This window comes from Numenius arquata, chromosome 8 (genome assembly GCF_964106895.1).
Source record: "Numenius arquata chromosome 8, bNumArq3.hap1.1, whole genome shotgun sequence".
NCBI classification, from domain to species: domain Eukaryota; kingdom Metazoa; phylum Chordata; class Aves; order Charadriiformes; family Scolopacidae; genus Numenius; species Numenius arquata.
Window position 1 is genome coordinate 29,667,239 of NC_133583.1, and position 16,264 is coordinate 29,683,502.

General features: G+C 41.7%; 1 protein-coding gene across 1 annotated transcript in view; it reads right to left on the reverse strand.

The window, feature by feature from the left end:
- C8H1orf21 (chromosome 8 C1orf21 homolog) overlaps nucleotides 1–16,264 on the reverse strand; it is a 131,013-nt gene that overhangs the window by 14,908 nt on the left and 99,841 nt on the right. The window contains exon 4 of the mRNA XM_074152303.1: nucleotides 2,176–2,252. Within this exon, the coding sequence (XP_074008404.1) occupies nucleotides 2,176–2,252 (77 nt within the window). The remainder of the gene's footprint in view (nucleotides 1–2,175; nucleotides 2,253–16,264) is intronic.

The window sequence follows — 16,264 nt, forward strand, 5'->3', positions numbered from 1 at the left end:
GGACGGAGCTCTGAGCAACCTGGTCTAGTGAAAAATATCCCTGCCCATGGCAGGGAGGTTGGACTAGATGATCTTTAAAGGTCTCTTCCATTTCAAACCATTCTGTAAGTCTGTGATTTAGCAGGGCAAAATAGTATAAAACACTACTTCTTTTATTTTATGCTTCAGGGCTGTGGTAGTCCTTGAGTTATAACCATGTCTCAAGGTACTTGATGGAGTATACTTGATCACATAGGCTAAAGGTGTCAGCAGAGTCAGTTGTGAGAGTGAGCAAACAGAGCAAGTGCCCAAGAGCTCAGGGCAGGGTGCAGGGATGGAGCTCCACCAAGGTATGGCAAGTACCAGCACTCAGTGTGAAGAGGAAGAACCAACCCCTTTATCCTCTGTCAAAGACCCCTGTAAATCTACTGCTGGCTCCCTACATACACTATAGAGTCTAGGGCTCTAGACGTAAAAATCTAAATCCTCCTACAAAAGGGAAGGGCCCTCAATCTTACTTTTATAGCCGACATTTTAAAACTCCCTTCATCGGGCATGAACATGGTACATAGTCCACGTTTTGTTTTGAAGCAACACCTGTTCTATAAGAATGGTCCTACAAGATGTGTCTGATGATTTATCTATCAATTTCTGCTCTTCTAGCAGAGTAGCCCTTTTCCATATAATGCCAATACCCCCTGCCTTGCAGTCAGAATTATCAAGGCTTTTAGATGATAAACATTAACAAAAAATGTGCACATGATAACAGATACGTGCTGACCTGGTGATTAGAAACTCAAACACATGTAGTCACTTTATAAACAGAAATCCAATGGTATGTTGGGTGAACAGCAAGGGCTCAGGCAAACAGCAGAGGTTCTACCCAACAACCCCAATGTCCTTATTTTCACAGAACTGTGACAGAAACTTCTGCCAATGCAATGCCTTTAGGCTTTTTGGTGAATTAAGGTCAGTTCTGATTTTTGTGGGGACTTTTAAAATCAGAGTTTGATGAAAGAATCGACACTCCAACTCCACGCAGCCTCTCTGCCTTGGATACACCAGAAGAGATGACCCGTCAAAAGAAACAGCCCTTTTTTAGCCCAGGCTGATTAGTCTCCTGTTAGAGCATCTTAAATACATATCTGACCCTGCTGGGAAGGACCATGCCACAATAATGAAGTACAGCTTTACTGAAGGATGATTTTACCTCCACCTCCCTACTGTGAACTTCTTTGCAATTACATCTGAAGCACTCGATTTTTTCCTTTTGAAAGGAGGCTGAATTATACTGTCAGCTCATTAGGAAATTACTGAAGTTTCCAGACTTGAAAATGTGTACAATGTACTTGGTATGCAGCAAGTTTAAGTTAATAAGTGCCCTGAAGGCACGGCATAAAGAACAGCAGTTCTACTATTGTTCAAAATCCAACAGCAAAGCTTCATCACTTCTTTGTGATAACTTCTTTTTTTATCACATTCATTTCGGGTATGAACCCGATACATGATTCCGTCTAATCTGTTATTTTCAATCCAATTAGTGATTAAAATGTAAGTGATTTAGATAAGAAATTAGTTACTAATATCAATAACCAACTCTGTCACAGGAGTTAAATATTTCATGGCCTATGTAACGCTGACTGATGTCAGCCAGGGTACAGCACAGAACTGTGAGTGAAGGACGGAGAAACTCTCAGCTACACAAGAACCCTCATTTTAAGGAACAAACTGACTGTTTTAAAAGGATGAAGTTTACCATTCCTAATCCCAGCCAGTACAGCTGCTAACCTAAATCAAGAGCTACCAAAAACTTCCCTGGGAACTTAGCCGACAGTACTTAAGAACATTAGTGCATATACAATTTTGTTTATGTGGAAGTTGTACAGAAAGCTGAGAAATAACACAGTATGGTACTCCTATAAGGCACCGCAAGATGCATCTCACACATTTTTAAGTCCCGCGTTTTAGCCGTGCAAAGGACAGGATGCTGCAGAGATGCCAGCACAAAGTGCTGGCCAGCTGAGCTGTTGGTATCAGGACACAGGTGACCTTACCTATTTTATTTAAATTGGGTACAGTTTTAGAGCTGCTGGAACCACCAATTGGTTTTCTCTAGGCCATAATTGGGAATCTCACAGTTACTGCTTAATCCTGTGTTTATTTTTATTGCTATTAAAGAAAAAAAATTGAACTTACTTTGCTCTGGGTTGATGTACTAATCCTGGGATCTCTTTATTAGATTTAAGTCTTACATTTGAACTGGCACTTTTTTCCTGAAACACACAAAAAACATGCAACAGAGAGACCGTCAGTATTTATGAAACACACAAAGTGCGACAAGCATTTGTCATCACAGTGTCACGCTCTGCTGGGTTCAGGCTCTTCTACCTGTACAGCTGAATGAGAAAGGCTCATCAAAAACAAAATTAAAGGCAACACAATTGATGCAACGGCCCCAGGTGGGCAATTTTAAATGTCATGGGCTCGGTGGCCTGGGGGATTGCCTCCAGGTCACCAGGCGAAATCCAGCCCGGACGGGTAGTGCTCAAACATCGCACTGACTAGTAACTCTCCAGTGGTCCATGGAAAATGAGGTGTGCAGCTGTGGCTGGGCTCCTCACAGAGTCTTGTCCATGGTAACATTAATTGGCACCTTTAACAAAGGAAGACAAAGCACTGAAAAGGCAGAGCCCCAGAGTCACCCCAGAGCTGTAGGCACATCATATGTGGGAGAAAGCATACATCAAACATGCGAGTGTGAAGAGCAGGAATGGCAGACTTGACCTGCTCAGCCAGAAAATTGGACACAAGGGGCTCAAGGAAGCAAACCAGAATATGTTTATAGACAAGAACAGAACCATGTCCTCCACAGAGGACCAGAGCCATTAAAAACATCTTAAAAAAGGCACGGGGAGGAAAGAGAGTTTAGTTGAGAGCCAGCACTTCCAAGGTAACATCTTGTCCTCATGCCAAAAGTTTCTGTAAACCAAAGCTTAGTGCACACACGTACCTATTGTCTGCAAAAACCTGGAGAAGGATACAGCCCCTGCCAGATCTTCCCAGCACTGTGTATTAGGAAAAGCTGCTGGTACAGATGGGAGAGAGCTGAGTCAAATTTTACAGCTCACCCGCTCCACAAATCCATGTGAATTTTTTAGGCACATCATGCCCATGACAATTTAAGAAATGTAAACCCAAAAATTAGTGCTTTCGTGGGTAATTTTGGTAGTTTTGTTTTGTCTTATTTAGTCTTTGAATGTCTGAATAACACAACATGATTTTTAAGAGGGCTACTAAATCACTGAATTTGAAAAAACTAGGCTGTCTAGCAGTTAATATTTTAATGAATAATTCTACAAGGGCTGTAAACATCAACTGCCTCAGCATATTTAACACTGCTTAATGCATATCTTCTAATCCTCCTAAACAGAAAACTGTGTCTTGCATGAAAATAACAGTGGGAAACAAGCCTTTCTTCTGAGCTTTAAGAAACATCTCTGTATGTTACATCCCACCAGCCATTATCTGCCTACGATGTCAAGTCAAAGCAGCAGGTGAAACTACTTCCTTTCAAAGCATCTTCTAATTTTAACGGTATTAACTGGGATGACTATGTACATGCATGCTGTACATACATGTACATAGTCATACAATTCAGATGAGTTGATGTATGACTCACACAACTGTCAAGCAAAATAAAAAGAGGGACAGGTCTCAGGGAGAAGACACCAAAACCAGAAATCAGCTAAATCTGAACCTCATGCATCAGGTGAGCCTTTATCCTCAAATCTGCTCCACCAGTTCATTTGCCACAACACAGGCAGAAACAGGGAATGGTCCGCACTACACATCTGGGATGGCACATCTGGATGGTCCAGACGTAGGTAGGTTTTGGAGCCATAGCACCTCCTACCCACCTACTGCAACACAAGGTGAATTTTGGGCTATCTTCTGTCTCTGCATACCGTCACCCTGGAGGCACAGACCTTTCCCCAGCGAAAAACTGCTGCGAATCCATTGCCTCAATTAAAAGAGAAGGGAAGCTCTGATTTACAGCTCCTGCGTCAGGAGCTGTGATAAATCAAGGCAGTGGAAACCCGGCTTTCCACACCTCCACTTGTGGTTTGGCGTCAGCACAGCTCTATCAGTACCTGGAATCAGCACAAATCCCAGCCTAAAGAAACTTCTGTCACTTAGGAACAAATAGAAAGACACAAGGAAAATATATGTTCCCTTCTCTCTGTGGGTCCCAGAGCAATATTTAGAATATTAACTGACTCACACGGGAAGACAGAAATAAAATTCCAGTTTACTTGACTTCAAGATCACAAAATTTACTCTTTCCCTCCTATTGCTTCCGGTAATTAACACACCTCCATTACCTATTACTTACTAGTCTTCTATTTAATCAGAGTATGCCACCTTCTCCATCTGTTGCTCAGCAGGAATGAACAGAAAAAGAGGAGTTAAGAGAAAAATAAAACCCACCCAGACCTTGAATTGGCTCGTTGCTTGGTTTATAGGTACTATTTTTAGCAGTGATATTTCATGACACTGACCAAAATATTGCCTTTGATAAAAACAGATATTAAAAAATAATTCTTCCAAATACAAATGGAGTATATTTCCCCATCACTTGGAAGACAAACCGATTCATCAGAAATGAATAGTTTGGATTTTAACATTGAGCTTACAAAGGAACCCCAAATGCTTTAAGGTAGTCAGATTGCTCTTCCATGCTGACTAGACTTTGTTTGAAGGGTCACTTCTGTCATTCTAACCTCATTTTCTCCCTTATTTAACATTAAATAAGTTACCACGCATCAACAGAACTGCAACTGGTTTTAGAGTCCTAACCTGTTGCAAATGGAAATTAAGATGCAAAAGTTTGGTTTTCTTCTAGCTCTGCTTATAAGGATTATTTAACAAAGATGCACTAAATGATGTCTCACACCACAAGCTAAAAAGCAAACCCTCCAGGATGCTGTACTTGGATAGTGGCATTAGCTAGTCTATAGCAAAAAGGCGAATAGTGGACATTTTACTCCCCATTATTTTGCAATTAATCATTATCAAGGTAAAGCTGTCATCCAATCAAGGTGATTTCATTTGATAGATTCGTTAATTATTGTTAATTCCTCCATAAAGGATGCACTGTATCAGAATTTCAGGGCATTAACAGATGGCGGTGACTCTGCTGCCAGATGCTATTAACACAGCAACAGCCACTACTGCCATTATAATTAAATATCTGTCAACATTTCCCTTGATGCTTCCCCTCTTACAAACCCATTTCTAGAGACACGTGAACTTAATTTGAAGTATTTTTCTGCTTCGTAAGACTGCCACAGATGGACTCAGGTAAGCTGCTAATAGTGCTTCTTCTCAACCCTCTTAACACTCATGGCTTCCGAGAGAAGGGCTGATTTTTAAGGGATGCTTCCGTAAGTGCTAACATATTTTATTAGCAGACTATACATTATTGTAGGCATGTTTTTTAATTGATTAAATTGCCCAGGAAGAAATCAATTCAAGATGAGAGCAACAATGCTACTACCTAATCTAATGGCTAATTTTAATTAACTTGCAGTCATATTTTGGTCTTTAGTTGTTTTTCGTCTAAAGTTACAATAATTAAGCAAATACACAACCAAATAGGGACACACACCCCCACAAAACAGTAAAACTTAGTGCAAGTAAAATGGAGTTCTTAGTTTCAAGGCTGTTTTTTGTTTAATTTGGAAAAGGCTGCTTTCAACAGTATCTTGAAGCCACTGATGCTTGAAGGTGGCTCATTCCCCCAAATTAGTACCATTTTTAAGATTGTCTCTGTAGATTTGCTACTAAAATATATTGAAGTTGATAGAAACATCAAGGGTCTCTCCAGACAGTGATCACATTTTACTCAATATTGGTAGTTTACAGCTATTCAAATATTTATAAAATAATATTCCTGATTTATATCAAGATGATACTTGTCTTCAAAGGAGCCCACAGCGCCTTTCAAACTGCTTTCTGGAGCCATGTAAGTCATCATTAAAATCATTTAGGGGAAAATGAAGTACTTATTTTCTTTTTTATACTATAAACTACTTTTTTAAAAAAAATAATCATATTTGAAAAGAAGAAAACCAAATGCATCAGTAAGAAATGGCATGAAAGATGAGATGTAAAATTTCAATATGCCAGCCCAGCACTTTTTACCTCTCTCAGTAATGAGGACCAGCCCCAGGTAATAGTATTTTCCATGGACTGCTTTGATGCATCAGGGTGAACAAGGGAGAAGTACTGACCTATGGGATATTACTCAAGTTTTCTTGCTTTATACATACATGAGCATATTTTTTTTTTGTGCTATGATTTGGCAGGAAGAGAGCCTCTTTCTTCTTTTTCTAGCTACCTGGAAGCAAACACACCTGGAAATGTTATTTAGGGTAACTTTATAATGAAGAGGCAAATTGAGCATTGAAAAATCTCAGATGCTGGTCAAAGAAAATTATCCTTGGATCCAATTTCATCAGAGGAATCACGTTATCCCTGCGTGTGGAGTCCACCCTCCTCCTCCTCTTGGGATCCTATGCATGGCATAAGGGATGATGAAAATTACGGACAGATCTGATGATGATGGAGGTGGGTGCCTGTGCGGGCTGAGCTTTTGCAAACAAGGCTGGAGAGGAGCTTGGTTTGCGTACACCAAGCACTGGACTGTGTGCTCCAGATGCACATCAGCACCAAAATATACACCAGACCCTAAAGCCAGGGTTGAGTAACAAATTTAACCTTCACAGCACACATGCAAAGAGAGACAAAGAAATAGATGCTCATGGTGAGAAGACACCTAAGAAAGACATTATCATCACAGTCATCAGAAGGACTTTCTACCTTTCTAAAATAAGTCATTCTTAAAAGGAACCTTCTATCAGCAATGGTTATAAGAAAATTCGATACTGGAACAAACTCCCCTGATCTCTCCAATAACCTCCTAGGTGGCTCCGACTGTGGATGCAGTCACGTAGACTCCTAAACTCACAAGTCAACAGGTGCTGGCACCACTCCACTACTGACACCCGCCTTGCCCTGGGGTCCTAGAAAGCGATGTCTGCAATCTGCCATAGGAGCTCAGTTTCAAGGAGCACCTGGAAACTGAGGTATCTGAGGCAACAACAATGTTCAGCCTGTCCATTTGACCAAGTACCCTTGTCCTGTTGCCTGGAGCACCTTGGTCTTCAGAATGAGGACTTGAAAACATGGCTGTTATTTACGGATTTGAATTAAGCTTGGGGTTGTGTTTCACAATAAAATCCTAGTTTTAAATTGAATGTTTTAATAAATATTATTGCTTTATCAGGCCAAATTTTTGTCAACTAGGCATGAAGCCCATGATGCCGTCCCCCTGTAAATATCTCCATCCTTGGAGATGTCCTGGGCAACCAGCTCTAGGTGGCCCTGCTTAAGCAGGGGGGTTGGACCAGATGACCTCCAGAGGTCCCTTCCGACCTCAACCACTCTCTGATTCTGTGATAAAGTATCTTTCTTAATAAATCAGACACTGGAAAAAAAAAAAATTGTGGAGTTTTATCCCCAAGAAACAATAGGAGAGACTGAAGCCTCAAGATTTCATGCCCAAATCGTGGCCATTCAGGCATGCAAAGGAAAGGCAGAAGTGCACACACTGCCTGGCATTTATTTTGGAAAAAAAAAATCAGTTTCTGCAAATCCAGCCAACATCACACAGTGAGTCTGCACTGATGCCAGGAGTATAACCCAGGTTTGGCAAGGAAAAATCCTGTGCTTTCATCAGAGGTTGATGGTTTTCTCAAATTTGTTCCAGAGGGTAGGCCTCATCCTGACACAAGATGCTTAACATAGCTCCTCCTTCCCCTCCTTCCAAGAGCTATTACTGGGAAATTTTGCTTTAGCAACTCCAGCTCCTCAAATGCAATATGGAAGAGCGGGATTCGGAAAGCACAAAAAAAAAAAAAAAAAGAAATATTACTCAAAAGGAGATAAAAACAAGCAAAAAAAGAAAAAGGTGCAAATCCTGAGCAGCTTTCTACAGCCCACCAGAAAGGCATCCATACACTGTGATTTGAGAAGTCAGATAAGGCTGCTTTTAGTGTTTATTTACCAGTCATACATACGTGCGTGCATACACCTATGCATCTTGCTCAGCAACACCTGGCCTGAAGACAACAAGAGTCTTTCAATTGGTGCAAGGTGGCTTTCAGCCAGGCCTTCAAAACACGAAAGAGAAATGCTTGTTGTGCCTGTACAAAATAAATACAACCACGGAGATCCTTCACCAGACAATCCACTACAGAAGCCAACACAGAAATTCAGGGCAAGTGAGAATAAGAATAAAAAAATGACACTACAGAAGAGTATGGATTACAAGGAACTGGGTGATTTGGGGGACCAAGAAAAAATAAAACAGGTACTAGCCGAGAACGTCCTACAAACTCAAGAGCAGTTTAAATGGAGCCTAATGTACTGCTCCAAGGGAGTAAGCAAACAACCTCCTCGCGGAGTGCAGCACTGCCTGGAGGCAGGGTAACAAACTTGCTCTGTCTGCAGGTTTGGCCCCATTCCAGTTCTTGCCCCGCTGGCTCTCCGATATTGAGCTCCCTCTCCAAAGACATCTAATCTTACCTGCTTCTTTTTGTTCAGGTTGCCACCTGGCCTGCTTTTTTTTTGCATTTTTGGCTGAAAGAAAGATGAACTGGTGCAGTAACTAATTGCTAGTTGCTTTTTTAGACACCTTTGAGATGTTAAAAACTGGGGGGGGTGAGGGAGAGGGCAGAATTATTAGAAGAATCATAGAATGGCTTGGGTTGGAAGGGACCTTAAAGATCATCTAGTTCCAACTCCCCTGCCATGGGCAGAGACACCTCCCACTAGACCACGTTGCTCAAAGCCCCATCCAGCCTGGTCTTGAACACCTCCAAGGATGGGGCAGCCACAGCTTCTCTGGGCAACCTGTTCCAGTGTCTCACCACCCTCACAGGAAAAAATTTCTTTCTAATATCTAACCTAAATCTCCCCTCTTTCAGTTTAAAACCATTACCCCTCATCCTATCACTGCATCTCCCGATAAAGAGTCCCTCCCCATCTCTCCTGTAGACCCCCTTTAGGTACTGGAAGGCTGCTATAAGGTCTCCCCGGAGCCTTCTCTTCTCCAGGCTGGACAACCCCAACTCTCTCAGCCTGTCTTCATAGGAGAGGTGCTTCAGCCCTCTGATCATCTTCGTGGTCCTCCGCTGCACCCATTCCAACAGGTCCATTTCTTTCCTCCACTGAGGACTCCAGAGCTGGATGCAGTACTACAGGTGGGGTCTCACCAGAGTGGAGCAGAGGGGTAGAATCAACTCCCTCGCCCTGCTGGCCACACTTCTTTTGATGCAGCCCAGGATGTAGTTGGCTTTCTGGGATGCAAGCTCACATTGCCAGCTCATGTTGAGCTTCTCATCCAGCAACACCTCCAAGTTCTTCTCCTTAGGGAAGAATGCCACTCTCAATCCATTCTTCACCCAACCTGCATTTGTGCTTGGAATTGCAGTGACCCAAGTTCAAGACCTTGCACTTAGCCTGGTTGAACTCCATAAAGTTTGCACAGGCTCACCTCTCCAGCCTGTCCAGGTCCCTCTGCATGGCATCCCTTCCCTCCAGCGTTTCGATCACATCACACAGCTTGGTGTCGTCGGCAAACTTGCTGAGGGTGCACTTAATCCCACTGTCCATGTCGCCAACAAAGCTGTTGAACAGCACTGGTCCCAGTACTGACCCCTGAGGAATGTCACTCGTCACTGGTCTCCACTTGAACATCAAGCCATTGAGCCCAACTCTTTTAGTGTGGCCATCCAGCCAGTTCCTGATCCACCACGTGGTCCATCCATCAAATTCACGCCTTTCCAATTTAGAGACCAGGATGTCATGTGGGACAGTGTCAAATCCTTTGCATAACTGCAGGTAAATGATGTCTGTTGCTCTCCCTTTATCTACCAAGACTGTAGCACCATCGTAGAAGGCCACCAAATTTGTCAGGCATGACATGTTGGCTGTCACCAATGATCTCATTTTCCATGTGCCTTAGCCGAGATTCCAAGAGGGTCTGGCTCCATGATCTTGCCAGGCACAGAGGTGGGACTGACTGGACTGTAGTTCCCTGCATCTTCCTTTTTTCTCTTTTTGAAAATGGGGGTTATGTTTCCCCTTTTCCAGCCAGTGGGAACTTAACCAGACTGCCACAGCTTTTCAAATATAATGGAGAGAGGCTTAGCAACTTCATCCACAAGCTCCCTCAGGACTTGTGGATTGATTTCATTAGGTCCCACAGATTTATGTACCATCAGGCTCCTTAGATGGTCTTGAACCTGATCTTCTCCTACAGTGTGCGGTTCTTCATTCTCATAGCCCCTCTTTTTCCTTCTGTGACTTGGGCGGTGTGGTTAGAGCCCTTGCCAGTGAAGACCGAGGTGAAGAAGCCATTCAGTGTCTCAGCCTTCTCCATATCCTGGGTGACCAGGTCTCCTGTTTCTTTCTGAAGGGGCCCACATCTTCCCTAGTCTTGCCTTTATCCCTGAAATACTTATAGAAGTTTTTCTTGTTGCCCTTGATGTCCCTGGCCAAGAACATCTAACATGCCCATTACACTCAACTCAAGGTGCAGGATCTCAAAATATCTGAAAAATCTGAAAAAAAATCCAACAGATGCGTAAAGCTGGGAAAAAAAAAAGAATTATAAAAAAAAAAAAAAGGAAGAGGAAGGGCAAACTCTTCTGGAGAGAGTTGCAGGACTTATGTAGTATCTAATTATAGTTTACCCTCAGCCAAAGTCTTTGAGCTTTGACAAAGAATGTCATTAAAGAGCAGAAAAAAAAAAGGGGGAGGGGGGAATTCCCACCACTAAAAGGCTTTCAAAGGGCATTAACGTTTAGTACATCTAGCATCTACAACTTTAACTTCCCCATCAGCTTTTCAACTCCTCCTCCCTCCCAGGCAATATTAGAAAGTCTAGACTAATTGGTTACGGTAATTCCAATTAATTCTGTCAAGTAACCAAATATTGGGAAAGTTGTAGATGAACTGAAATTTAGACATGGGAGCAGCTGGCATGAAGACGCTATATTAAGGCATGTAAACAGATGAAATTACAAACAAGGAACATAAATGATAAATAAGTACAACCAATAAATCCTCTAGGGAAACTCTTACCTGCACCCTGCTCACAGCTCTGCACTTGTATCACCCCTCCGCAGGGTTCAGACATTTGAATCCTCTCCTCTCTATACACCTTGTGACACCAAGGTCTAGAAAAACGTTTATTTCTATCACAAAGGTCTTTGTTGCACATAGATTGCTAAACTTCAAGGTGTCCCCTACAGAAAATGAGAAGTGGGATCACTTGAAAAACGCCTCCATTCTGAAAGATGAGGTTTTTACTGCCCGAAACATCAGGTTTTTCTGGTTCCTCAGCTTTCATGGTACTCCAAGAGGTCAGCCAGGATAAGAAAATGAACATCACAGACAAATAAAGCCAAAACAACTGGTGCTGAATGAAGTTTCATTTCAAATGTGAAATTATCTTGCTCCTTCAGCAGAAGTCTTACTTATCCATGCAATAAAACTCCTTGCTTCCCATCCTGCTTGCATTCCCATTCCCTGTGAAACACAAGGTCTGCAAGACTTCCAGCAGGAAGCAATTTACAAAATGAAGTTGAGGAACATCCCCTCTAAAAACAACTCTGCAAGAGGCTAAAAACTGTCCCTCACAGTTATATACACCAGAAGTTAAGGTGACATTGGATTTCTTGAGGGCATGAAGAATACTCGCTTACATTGAAAGATATCCAGAAACACTGCAAATAAAATGTTGTGGGCAGAAAGGAGACCTGCTCTCCAACTCTCGTTAATATACCAGATCTTTAATGGCTGGCACATCAGAGTGGTTGAAAGTTTTATCGAGCAAATAAAAAATAGATGGATAAAAGTTAGAAACTGCATTACTGGTAACTTACATGACTAGACTGACTCCTGAGGAAACTTCAGAGGTTTTGGGGCACTTGGGAACAAAAAGCACAACAAACCTTTACCTTCTGCAGGGACTCTTTTGTACTCATCTGGCACAGTACAGCCATCCTGGATAACTAAACCTGGCTCAAAAACTAACTTTCTGCCTATTAAGCCTGTGTCATCAATTACTCTCTCTCTCTAACAAGCTTCTACAGAAATATAGTTATTTATAGCAAATTTATATATTACTCATGCTGTCAAGCTTTTCATGCATGTCTCCTGAAGGCAGCTTTCCACCAAGTGTAATAACATGGAAAGAGCTGGCATTAAGCATGAAACAACAGTATTGCACGAAGTCTGTAAAACATTTATAGCCAGGAGTAGATGGTGTAGACAGTCTGAAGAGTAACTTGGTGCATTAAGCAGCCCGTATGCAGCGCGGCATGTATCTATTAGTTTTTGCTTCAAGAAGGCACTTTGCTGGAATGGCGAGCAGGTTATTGCTACTACCATTTCTGTAGAGCTTTTTCTTACGATGGTTTTGAAGAGCTTTATGGCCTTCAGACATATATGAGAGAACATATATAGAGAATGAGATGTGCCTTGTTTTGTGGCTTTTTAAATAGCTGAGCTTAAAATTTCAGCAGCTGTAGTGATTTTTGGAACGCTGGTTTTCCAAAGGTAAAACTGAACTTTTCAGCCGGCTTTTGGAACATGCTCTACACCTGCCCTTTGGAAAAATCAGTTCCCTGAGAGATGCCTCTACATCAGGCACACGCAAGTGAAGAAGCCTCCTGAGATCCTCCTGCACTGTCAAAACCAAGCAAGACTGATGACCAACACAGATCTGAATGTCCCCATGTTAGTGTACGCTAACTAAGAGCATAACTACTTAGAGCATATCCTTACTACTAAGATCTGGGTTACATTTTATGCTGGGCTCATTGAAAAGATGGTGACCATCAAACAGCCACTTTGAGGAGGTGTTAGAAGTAACACTTGGTTCCCTCCTTCTGCAAAACAGCAGCATGTTGATGGTGTCTCCTCTTGCAGAGTTTGCAGTTACACTGGTCGCTGCCTTTTATCTGCAAATTGCAGGTTTGAGTAGACTATGTCTATTACACATTTCTTATTACATCCAAGCAGTTCCATAAAGCACACTGAGATCCTCCTAGATGTTAAGACAACGAGAGTGTTCCAATAACCCAGTCTTAACAGGGGATTTTGCAGGATACACACAAGATACTTTTTCTCTCTTGTTCAAACCTGAGATTTACAAAGGATGGAACAAAAAAAGAAAGCAGTGGAAGAAAAAATAAAACAACAAACTTCTGAGTTTGTTGCTTACAATTAAGAGAAGAGGAAAGATTGAACTGATTAGAAAATATGGAGCAAAGGAAAAAAACACAGTTAAGCCAAATGTAAACAGAATAAAACGGTAGCAAGAAATTTTGATCAGGAGAATCATGAGAAGTGAGATGACAGAAAACTGAGAGTGGTCCTGCTCATCAATACAAATATATTTGCAATAGGAAGGTTGTGGGCACTCACAGCCCACAGGGATGAGTCTCACGTACAAAGCAACGGCATTAATACAACTATCTCTGCAGTGCCCCCACTAGCACACAGGCATTATCACACCCATTATTCCCACAGTATGTTTCCAGCCCCACAGGCAGACGTCACAGGAAACACCTCCAAACACGTGGAACATCATACGCCACACATGGTTTTCTCATGCAGATGGACACCACTGGCCAAATGCACCTCCCACTTGCAGAGCTGCACGGCTGATGGAGAGAAAAAAGCATGTGCCAAACCAGCAAGAACTACGTACCACAAGCTCTCATTTTCCCAATTTTTAGATTTTTGGTAGATTGGACTTATGTAAATGCCATCGCTGGAAGATATTTTCAATGTCTGTATTTTGCTTCTCTCAACGTCTGTTTTATTTGCATTAATTCTCAAATTTGCAGAAGGCATAAGGTTTAAGACCCAAGAGAATGAAGTTACAGCTCTTGCTACATGGCAAATTGCAGTGAGCATGGGTAAAATGTACATTTTAAAGGATATCATAGTTTGAATATTATTAAATATGACATATGTACTATAACACACAAAAAGTACTATAGCTGCAGGAGAAACCTTAAATCTGATTTATGTATTTTGTACTGCAATTTCCTTGTTTTGGTTAGCTGTTGCTTTTGAATGGTAGAAAAAATAATTATTATTTCACAAGGAATATAGCAGCCTACTCATAGAGTTTCCAGTCCTCAGATACACAAGCATGGATTTTGTCTGGATTCTTCAAACAAATTTGCTTGAGAGCAATACTGAGAATAGGTATGCTACACATCAGAATGAAAGACAATCATAAATGGTTTAAAAGTTTCATAAGCCATTTAAATCAGTAATGGAAGGTAGGTTGTTTTTAAGTGTTTATCTCCTCTACATTTCCTTGGAAAAAGAGCAGGCAAATAAGCATCTCTCCTCAGTGTTAGCAGAAAGATGCACCAATAAGTAAATATATTCCATCAAGGATGTATAAAAATAGCTTTGGATACTCAAGATGCTGCAGATTAGAGGGAGATATTCAAGCCAATACTGGTGAAGAACTAGCTTAAAATCCAATTACAGGCCTGGAAATACTGCTGTCCAGCATTTAAGATGTCCAGTATTTAAGAGTCCCAAATCGACTGTGTGCCTGATATGCCTTTTACTGTCCACTCTGATTTTAATGCGTCCACCATGTCACCTTCTGCATGACCTCTTCCCAAAACCATCCCTCACAGGTGGAGAAGACACGGAAAAAACTCAAAATAAGCTCTGCCTTCCTTTGTCAGAAAGCAGGAAAACTCCAGGAAAATGTCAGTGCCAGCCGAGTGTGGCTGCTGTGCATCGGTCCCAGCAGCGGCATGGCCATGAGGAGGGTCAGCATTGGCATACGGCGTGTGCTCCCTTGGGTGGGATTGGCAGCAAGAGAGGGGGTCTCATACGCTGTGGAAGATCAGGCATCACAGATTCATCACAGATGAATCCTTCACTCACCCACATAAATTTCAATGGCTCCTTGATCAGAATGTGAAATAGCACCATGAAACTCTACAAGATTAGTCTCCTGAAAGCTCCACATGTTATCAACCACCACTAAAGGAAGATATTTCAAAATACCACCTAATTGCATCACCTGAGGGCATGTATCCAAATCCCTTCAACAGATTTCTGTCTAACCTGTTCTCCAAACTCCCATCCTGCAGGTTTTCTCAACAGCCTGTCTTTCATTTTGCCACTTCCTTAAAAGTTCAAACGTTTATTCTACTACCCAGCTTAAATTCTTGCCTGATGTCTTTTTGCATCTCTCAGTGGTCACGGAGAAAAGCTGTTTGTCATGCCTTTTAAAGCAACCTTTTACATAGTGGGTGACTTGCGTTTCCTTCTGTATTTTTAGGCTAAACAAATCAATTCCTTCCATCTTCCATTACAGCTTACGTTTGCAAAATCTCCTATTCTTGTCGCTCCCCTCCTGGCTCTTTCCCATCTGCCTACATCTTCCCTACAGAGCATGTTTCCAATTTCGGTCACAGTATTTAAAGCCTCGTTGAAGTTAGGATGTAACACATATATTCCCATATTTAAGAGCAAAAGAAGCTCCTGTTTTTAATGTGGTATCTCAAACCAGTGAGATTAACCTACCGTATTCATAGATGGCATTTCTCTGCCTGCAGCAGCCCTGTCTGAGACTTGTAAGCAAATGGACGCAAGCTGCATGGCATGGGGTTCTATCAAGTATTTTTACTGTTGAGGTTTCCCTAAAAAAAGGAAAGTACCTTTATTTTAAGAAGCAGGTTAGATCATGTATTTGGGGATGAGAGTGCCCAGCTTCTTCAAAACCAGAGGCAGATCCGTTTCAAATCTCTGACTTCTGTGAGCCCTCTCTGAAGCTACTCATTTTGTTACTGTAAATCATGGTTTCCTGCTGAAATATCTTTAAGTCTTATTACCACATATACAGGAGACATCTGTACACTGGGCAATCATATTTCAAAAAAATCTGAGGTAAATAAAAGCTGAAGGAGAAAAAAGCTGAGCTCAACTTCTGTGATGGGCACATAAAATTTGTGGTACTCTACTCAAGATCTCTCTCAAGCCAAAAAGCTGATGGGGATCATCTCTCTCTTCCTGCCTCAGATCTTGGATTATTTAATAAAATAATTATTTGGAGCTAAGAGAATTATCAAAAAGTAAATTACCACATGTTCCATGACTCACAATCCAA